At 36.8% G+C, this 9,558-nt stretch overlaps 1 protein-coding gene across 1 annotated transcript; it reads left to right on the top strand.

Moving 5' to 3' along the window:
• On the top strand, positions 1–1,090 carry LOC115960824 (germin-like protein subfamily 1 member 14). Its single transcript, XM_031079817.1, has 2 exons — positions 1–192; positions 369–1,090. Exons 1-2 carry the CDS (start codon positions 63–65, stop codon positions 917–919), a joined length of 681 nt encoding a protein of 226 aa, XP_030935677.1. The 5' UTR covers positions 1–62; the 3' UTR covers positions 920–1,090.
• Positions 1,091–9,558: the final 8,468 nt, after the last annotated feature.

Here is a 9,558-nt window from a genome sequence, read left to right as displayed (position 1 = left end):
CATTTCTCATCCCTCACCCGAAGCAAAAATATATAGAACAGAAGATAGAGTTAGCCTGAAATATGAGGAAAGCTTACATTTTAACTGTTGCCCTCTTCGCTGTGGCATTCTCTCTTGCCTTTGCCTCTGACCCCGATCCCCTGCAGGACTTTTGTGTTGCACTTAAGGACTACTCGGACTCCAAATCAGCCGGTACATACTTTTCTTTTTCTTTTTCAAGTTTTTGCATTATTTTTGTCATGTGAAGAATCTACACTAACCGGAATATTAATGGAAGAAATATTATTAGCTAATTGGCCTTACTATTTTCTGCATTGAATTCTTGAGCATTCTTTTTAAGTGTCCATAACAAAAATTCCTTTATGCAGTATTCGTTAATGGAAAGTTTTGCAAGGATCCAAAGCTGGTCAAAGCTGAAGATTTCTTCTTTGAGGGATTGAACATTGCTGGGAACACAGATAATAAAGTTGGGTCAAACGTCACTACTGTGAACGTAGACATGTTAGCAGGCCTCAATACTCTTGGCGTATCCTTGGCTCGAATTGACTTTGCACCATATGGAGAAAATCCTCCCCATACTCACCCTCGTGGCACTGAAATTCTAGTAGTCGCGGAGGGTACTCTCTTTGTTGGTTTTGTAACATCCAACACAGAGAATCGCCTCTTCACCAAAACTCTAAATAAGGGGGATCTGTTTGTCTTTCCAGTTGGTCTCATTCACTTCCAATTAAACGTGGGAAAAACTAAAGCAATTGCCATTTCTGCTTTCAGCAGCCAAAATGCAGGCGTAATCACAATAGCAAATGCTGTCTTTGGATCCAATCCTCCCATTAATCCTGATGTTCTCACCAAGGCCTTCCAACTCGACAAAAATGTGGTTGAAGAGCTTCAGAAAAAATTTGAAGTTGACAATTATTAGAAAAAAAAATGTTTGTAAGTGCCTTGAAGCACTAGTCATTTAGCTATGTTTATCCCCTTGCAATCATAACTAGAATAAAATAAAACGATTGCTTATATATGTAATTCTTTTTTAATTTGGAGGATTTGGGATATAAAAATAATGTTGGGTTTAGTACCCCTTATTTGTCAATTTGTCTATTATTTTATGCAGTAAAACCATTATTTACTAAATTTAAAAAAAGGAAAAAATATGCATAATATTTTAAGATACATTTTATTTAAGGTAGACTGAAGCTCAACTACATTTAAATGAAAAAAGCCTACCAAAAAAATAGGCAAAATTACATAAATTGAATATTTCCATTTTCAGCTCACATGGTGTATCCCAAGCTAGCTTTGGCCATCCCTAGCTGGCTCACGTAATTTGTGAGCAACACTATTATAATTAAATTGTAGATGAACCTGTTCATGTACAATTTAATTATAATAGTGTTGTATAATAATTAAATTGTAGACCAGGTTCATGTACATGAACCTGGTCCAGCCTGGATCGACAGCCACAGTAGTTACAGAAATTAACAAAATAAATCTTCAAATTTAAAACTGAGGACTTAATCCATTCAAAGTAAGACATAAAATCTACATGCTATCATACACTCAGACACATAAAACAAATTAACAGATGATTACTCTACAGCAGCAGCACCTAATTGCTGCATACAAGTATGCAGCAAAACCTTTTCTATTCATTTGCTTGTTCACTTTTTGATGGAACTATACCAGCCCTCTCAGTGATAAAACTTACTTTAAAATCTGTTACATGTTTGTGTTGGCCCTTCGCTTGTAATGCCTCGTTAATCAACAATTTTTACTGGGTCTTGTTTACGTGAATAGAAAGATTATACATGGATAAAAACATATCGAGAAGACTAAGTCATAATTTCTTGGAATTCAAGTTTGAAGATAAAGACACGTGTTTAACAACTTTTTTCTTGGTGATAGAAGTCTCTAAAATAGAAATGAGATTAGAATTTGTTGTTCCTGGATTAGAAGAAATACGTGGAGCTCAAGAAATTTATTATGAGATATTATGTGTTTTCATCATGAGAAGAAGAATAAAATTGTCTGCATGTCCAAGGGGTTGGAACTCTCATCATTAGCCTAATCTTTGTCATGTGCTTCAATTTTCCATGCTGTCGTACGACACATAGTGCCGCATTAAATTTCTTTATATATGACTTAATTTCCATCTTGAATACCAAATTGTAAACTTAATATTCGGTCCTGAAAATGACGTGGTTCATACTGCACATTTTTTTTTTAATTATAAAATAAATCAAGTTCAAGTGATTTAATTATTGGCATAAATTGGAGTGTAGCCCCTTTGAGAATATAGGAGTTTTGAACTTGAAAGTTTTAACTATTTCTTTATTGCTAGAAAAACAAAAAAAAAAAAGAAAAAGAAAATGGAAATCAATGGATTTTTTTGTAGCGAGTAATGCTAGAGAATTGGAATAATACAAATTTTACTATATAACTTAAATAAATTCATGTCTCACAAAAAAAAAAAATGATATTGTTTATTATGTTATTGAAATCCATCAATTACATTGATTGTTATGTCAATTTGTTAACTTGTTGTAATAAAATTTAGTGTGGCTTTAGCATTAAGGATAACTTATGTATAATGCAGGTGGCAGGCGCCTTGTTTGAGTTTTGGTGATGAGATCGCCTACTCCAAATTTGTCTTGGTCATCTTGTGAGTTGAAAAGTAGTAAAGATAGAATTGGTTAAAGAATATTAAGAATAAGAAGAAAAAATTCATTAAAAAATAAATAATCGATAAAACTTAGATATAATTTCTTAGTTAGATTCAATACATTTTTAATTAAATTCAAATATATAAGTGAATTTAATTTAATTTATATTAAAAAATATAATGCATTTTATATTATAATGGTCAATATAGATTATTGACATGTGTTTCAATATAGGCACATTGAAAAACTGTATTTAAGTTTTGTCCATGAATAATAAGTTAGAAAGACCAACCAAATCTATCACTTTCTTTATCTTTTTTTTTTTTCTTTCTTCTTCTATCTTTTTTTGCATAAAATGAATTAAAAATAGTGTAAGTTGAGAGTAATCAAAGCATCAACAATCAGATTTAATTCCATTAAATCAAATTTGCAATATAAACAAAGCTGACCATAAGCTCAGGCTGAACTGAAGTCTATTGAAACCTATTTTCCATGGTGTAGGTGAAGACTGGAGAGCTTGATGTTGTCAACTTCATGTTGATTGATGTTTATCCAAAACACAATGGATTACACTTTGAAGTTAAGATAAACATTTGAATTTTGAAACCCAGGCATATACGACCCAGCATATTGTTGATAGTTGAAATGCAGTCACAACAATCACGTACGTACCAAGCTTAAACACCACCTTTTTTTATTTCTTTTAAAAAAGAAAACCTAAATTGAATGTCTAACATGTTATATCACTACAACAAAGTGAATTCTTTTTTTTGATAGGCCAAGAATATATTGACCCATTGTGATGAATTAACCAATTAATTAGCCAAAGTAATTAATTAATTCAATTTGCATGCAATAAGTGTGATAGCACAGACAAATCACCAGCTAAGTTAAAATGCAGTGGAAAATAAATTGACACGGTGATTTATTTACGAATGGAAAAAACCCCATCGGGTGATTTTAAGGTTACCACTTCCAAGAATTCACTATTATCACAACAAACGGTTACAAGTAAAGGAATTCCAGTACTTTCTACCAACCTACAGTTGAACCCTTACCCCAACACCCAATTGGACTCGTTCTGTAGTAACAATCTCTCCTTTTAATGCACGGCTCTCAGTACATAACTAACCAATTTGATATGTGGATCTCAGTACGCGGCTTACTCACCAACTTGAGAAATGTAAGGTTGAATTTATTCAACCATCTAATTGGCTTTATTCCGTGCCAAATTTGCTTGTAATTCAGCATTTAGTAACCCTGTATTTAGGTGGGTTTGATGTAAGGGTAGTGAGTGAGATAGAGTGAAGTTTGCTCAAGAGTGTGTAAGAAAACAAAGACTCGCGGCTGGAACTCGCGGGTGACTCGCGGCTGCAAGTCGCCAGAAGCAGCACACGTGCCAAGCATGCTGGAAGATGAACAGTCATGCTAGCTGGAGCACTACAGGACAAAACAGGACAACTGGCCATACGGTTATCTCGCGACTGGATCTCGCGACTTAGTCAAGCCACGAGGTCAAGCCGCGAGCCACCCCTGTTTTGTAAAACCTGATGTTTCACATTCCTCTCCCACTCTAGTATAAATACCCCTATTACCCACGATTGAAAGAGAGCTTCCAGAGAGAATTTTGAGAGAGAAACCCTAAAGAAAAACCAGATTGTTTCACCCACAATCTCTACCTTAGAGTCTCTTCAAATTCCTCAACTCTCTTCCTCTCCATTTTCAAATCCTTGAGAGGCATTATACCAAACCAAGTTCTCACCATCATCATCATTGTGAGACTGCTGTTTGGATTTCTGGGAAGCAGTTAGGAAGGAACCAATCTTCATTGGTTGATGCTACGGTCTAGTAGCGGAATCCGGGAAGCTAGAAAAGAAAAAGGTTCGGCGCAACCTCGTTGGAGCAAGAAGCTTGGAGGGCTTAGGTGCACTGGGTAGATTAGGCTTGGAGGGTCTATTGCTGTCCTTGTATCCCAACTGTATTTTCTAGTGGATTGTTTACCGCTTGGAGGGCGGCGGAGAGGTTTTACGCCGAGGGCTTCGGTTTCCTCTTCGATAACACATCGCGTGTTGTCTTTGTGTTTGCATCTTCCTTCCTCTCTATCTTTGCCTTTTTATTATCTGCTGTGGTTTTATTTTGTTATGGCTTAGATAGTTTTTAACCAATTTCATATTATAGCATATGTTAAGTTTCCGCACACTAGTTGTTTGACATATTGCTTGAATTGGTTAAGTTGTAATTTGGGGGTCTAAACGTTCAAAGGTGTTTTTACACGTTTTTGAACTTTCAATTGGTATCAGAGCGGGTACACTGCTATTGGTTTCATTACCATTGTGTGATCCTTGACTCCCTTTTGAGATGGATAGGTCTCAATCCCTAAATGCACCTCCATATTTTGATGGTAGTAATTATGCTTTTTGGAAGGTTCGCATGAGAGCTTTTCTGTGTTCTATTGATGAATCCGTTTGGGATGCTGTTGAGATTGGTTGGACCAAACCTGAGGCAGCCAAATCCACATGGGATAAGGCAGCACTTGCTGCATCTAATGCTAACAGTAAAGCACTCAATGCTATTTTCTATGGTGTGTCTCCAGATGAATTTCACAGGATTTCTCATATTACCGTTGCCGAAGTATGGGAGATTTTGGAAACCACCTATGAAGGCACAAGGAAAGTGAAAGACACCAAGTTACAAATGCTGACCACTCGGTTTGAGGAGCTCAAAATGAGTGAGGATGAGTCTTTTGACTCTTTCTATGGGAAGTTAAACGAAGTGGTTGTCAGCAAGTTCAACTTGGGGGAGAAAACGGAGGACTCAAAGATTGTAAGGAAGATCCTTCGATCATTGCCGGAAAGTTTTCGTGCTAAAGTGACAGCAATTGAAGAGAGCAAGGACCTTGATGACATCAAAGTACAGGAGCTGGTTGGTTCTCTGCAGACTTATGAGATGTCGCTGCCCAATCAACGGAAGAGTAAATCTCTTGCTCTAAAGACCATTAATGAGAAGGTGGAAGATCAAGACTCATCGGGAGAAGATGTGGTTGACAAAGATGTTGCATACCTTGTCAAAAATTTCAGAAAGTTCTTGAAATTCAAAAATAATGGCAAATTTGATGATAAAAGAAAATTCCAAAGTTCTGGAAGGGAGAAGAGGGAATTCAAAAAGAAAGATGGAAAAGAATCCCAACCCACACAAGGTGTCACTTGTTTCGAATGTAACGGGCATGGACACTTTAAGAAGGAATGTCCGAATTATCTGAAATCGAAAGGTAAAGTGTATGCCACGACCTTGAGTGACTCGGATTCGTCTGACTCAGAATCTGAAAAGAGCTGTGATGGAGAGGGGAACTACTCGGCTTTTATGACTATTGCTCATGTTGAGTCTTCAGATGAGTTGAATCTGCTTGTACGAGACCTTGGAGAACATAGTGATGATGAATTACTAGGAATTGTTGAAGAATCGGATGCTGAAGAAGATGAAAGCACAGCAAATCTTCAGGAGAATTATAACTCACTCTTGGAGAAGTCGGGGGAGTACACAAGGGTGGCCAAGGCTGCTGTGAGAAAAATGAAGAAGGCTGAGGAGGACTACAAAAGTCTCCTAATCTGATATAGGGAGGCCAAATGTGAGATAGAAACATTGAATGGTGAGTTGTCCGAAACTTACACAAAAGTAAGATTTCTTGAGAGTGAGGTTGTGCAAGCAAATGCTAAAGTAGAGAGGGTCACCACCAAGAAGCTAGATGATGTTATCTCATTTCAAAAGAGCTTTTCAGACAAATCCGGATTGGGATATACCGGAGGAAGTAGTTCATCTGGAAATGTCACTAAAGAAGTGAAGTTTGTAAAGGCCAAAGATCCAGTTGTAGCTAACCCTACTGGTAAGAAGCTCGAGGTGGAGGAGAAGAAGAATGTGGTGAACCAACGGATGTTAAATCCCCGTAATCAATCTGTGGGCAGGTCTGAATCTCGTGCCAAGTCACGTCCACGACCACAAAGAGGTCCTAGAGGAACTTATGTGTGCCATTATTGCGGACTTCAAGGGCATACTCGACCAAATTACCAAAAGCTGAGAGCAAAGAACAGTGCAACTCCTCAAAGGTCAGGAGGACCCAGAAATGATAGGAGAATTTGGGCAGGTGATCAATTTAGAGATCAAAATGAAGATCCCAGAATGATGAACGTGATGAAGATGATTGGTGCATTCACCAACTGCTTGGAAAGCTTCTCACGAAGGTTTGAAAGCCCTAACTCCCGTACCCAATCCTATATGGAAATCACCCCAAACGCAAGTGACGTGTGGGTGAAAAAGGGTACTCATGCATAAGCATTACAACATGTCCATGCATTAATACTTCCTATGCTTTGTGACAATGTTTGTTTGTTTTGCTTGCTGTTTTTGATGTTGGTTGTTTGCTTGTCTTCTTGTGAATATCTTTAATTTTGTCTTATCAATCTTTTTGTTTCTTGTGTCAAAAATCCAAAAATCACATAAAAAATTAGAAAATCAAAAAGCTTGATTGACTTTGTTGAGTTTTTGTCTCAAAACTTGTTTTGCCTTGTACCTTTGTGCTAATGGCTTTGTGCATTTTCGAGCATTACTTGTTTTCATGCACTCATATCACTGTGGGAGAAATCTTGAAATCTATGTGATTGTTGTAAATAGATCTTCAAACTTGTCATGAATGATTAGTGAATGGTTTTGTTGATCTTGAGACATGCATAGACTTGTGTCTATATATCTTCCCACTCTTTATTTTTGTTTTGCTAAAAAGAGCTCACCAAATGTAAATCTCCAAATGAAAAGAGATATTGAGCTGCAAAAGCCTGTCGCACATTCTAGTATTCGACTAGGAAAAAGGGTAAGCGACTTTATATTAAAGAAAATGTTTATTCAAAAAAGCCAAAGGCTTGTTCATTAAAGTGAAATGTCAAATATCACTCTCACAATGAGAGGTGATTGCCTCAAAAGATCAAAAAAATCAAATGTTGATTAAAAGTGGAGTCAAATGTAAAGCTCCAAGTCATGTTATCAAGTTTTGTGGGAGGTCATATATACATATTTCTATAATTGAGATGGGTCACATGATCTAGTGCTAATTGTGTATGTCTTGGTTGAATTGATCATTGAAGCTTCATATTAGACTAAGGACTATCTCATTGGTGATATCCACACACAACACACAAGTTTATGTTCAATAAATGCCATATTCATTTGTGTGATTGTACTTGATGAAATATGTTTTCACATGCTCAATCTTTGTTAATTCAAGCACAAAAAGATTTTTGAGTGTTTTAGGTGTTTTTGGAAAGTATTTTGTTTGAAAAATCTGAAAATTTCAAAAATCCTATTTTGCCCTGTTTTGGCGGCTCAGTCGCGGGTATGTCAAGTCGCGAGCCTCAGTCGCATCTTCGCTGGTCATTTTTGGCAACTTGTTCGCGAGTGGAAGATCCAGTCGCGAGGTTCACTTAGAGATTTTCGCGGCTCAGCTCGCGACTCACTCGCGGGTAGACCTTCCAGTCGCGAAAAACACTTAGAAAAATTTCTCAAATTTTTGTTCTTGAGTGCTTTGGCGGCTTGAGCTGGCGACTGTGTGGCGACTTAATCAAGTCGCGAAAAATGCGTGTTTTACAAAAATAAGAGCAGTTTTTAAATCTTTTTCAGTTTTCCCTCGAATATTTGTGACTGTTCATCTTCTCTCTAAACTATCTTCCTCCCAAACACTCCGTGCTCTCATCTTCAATCTCCATTGTTGCATACTTGTAGCTCAAAATCTTCAAGTCACAGGTATGGGTTTTCAGTTTTGCACTCTTTTCTACTTGATTTTGTGCTTTTCCCTTTGATTTTTCGCATATGTTTGTGATTTAGAAATGGGTTTGTGTTTCAGTTTTTGCTCCTTGTTCATGCCTCACTTGCGAATGCTGCTGCTAGAATATGATTTGATCTTAGTTGTTTCCTTATTGCTCTTCATCCTGTGCTTAGCTAAGTGATTCTTTGATTTTATCTGAACTTTGAGCTGTTAAGTTGTTTCAAATTGTTCCTTTTGAGGCTGTGTGTTTTACTGTGCTAAATATGCATGCTCTATTGTGTAAATCTTTTGGGAGCATATGTGAGCTTCACAATGCTGTTTATGAGACATATCATTTTCCATTATCTGTCTCATTGACTTATAACTGCCTTTAGGATAGTTTCTATATCTGATGCTTTTATATGTGTTTCCTATCTTAGGCTTGTTTATCCATGTGATTGATCTAAGTAGCTTGTGTTTAATTGTTCCAAGTTCATTTGTATGGATGAAATCTCTTTGTTAATTACATGGGACTGACTAGTTCTACACATATATTGCTCTATACTATTGTGGCCTCTTCTAATTGTTCACAGATGGCTCCCTCACCTCCTAAGAAGAAAACTCCTGCAAAGAAGGCTGACAAAAGGTTGAAAATGGATTCTAAACTATTTAGGTCAGTTCATCATTTTGAGAGATATAGGGATAACTTCATGAATGCAGGAATTATTCAAGAAAGATTTGTAGATTTGGAGGATTTGAGACAAACCTTTATCCCCAGCTGTTTTGAAGGAAGAGGATGGGAAAAACTTCTGAGTGATTTCCCTGTAGTGTGTGAACCCCTGATTAGGGAATTTTACTCAAATGCTGTGATAAAGGAGAATGAGTTAAGTTGCTGGGTTAGAGGTAAAGAATTCATTTTGGATGCTCATGTTATAGATGATGCATTAGGGCTTGAAGGATTAGAAGATGAGGAATTTATCAACTACAAGGATAGGAGTGTCTCTATTGAAACAGTTCAACAAAGGATAGGTGGGCAGAGAGAAGAAAAATGTTTGAATACCATTGCCTTTCCAGTGGACATGAGGTGTCTAACAATCATCATGATGTTTA

The sequence above is a fragment of the Quercus lobata genome, chromosome 9 (assembly GCF_001633185.2).
Source record: "Quercus lobata isolate SW786 chromosome 9, ValleyOak3.0 Primary Assembly, whole genome shotgun sequence".
Classification (NCBI taxonomy): Eukaryota; Viridiplantae; Streptophyta; class Magnoliopsida; order Fagales; family Fagaceae; genus Quercus; species Quercus lobata.
This window is presented reverse-complemented; position numbering and strand designations above follow the sequence as displayed.

What these genes read in the sequence shown, in the direction of transcription:
- LOC115960824 (XM_031079817.1), top strand. Translation starts at nt 63, where the DNA reads ATGAGGAAAGCTTACATTTTAACTGTTGCCCTCTTCGCTGTGGCATTC. An exon ending in CTCGGACTCCAAATCAGCCG is followed by an intron (nt 193 to 368) that starts GTACATACTTTT and finishes TCCTTTATGCAG; the next exon opens with TATTCGTTAATGGAAAGTTT.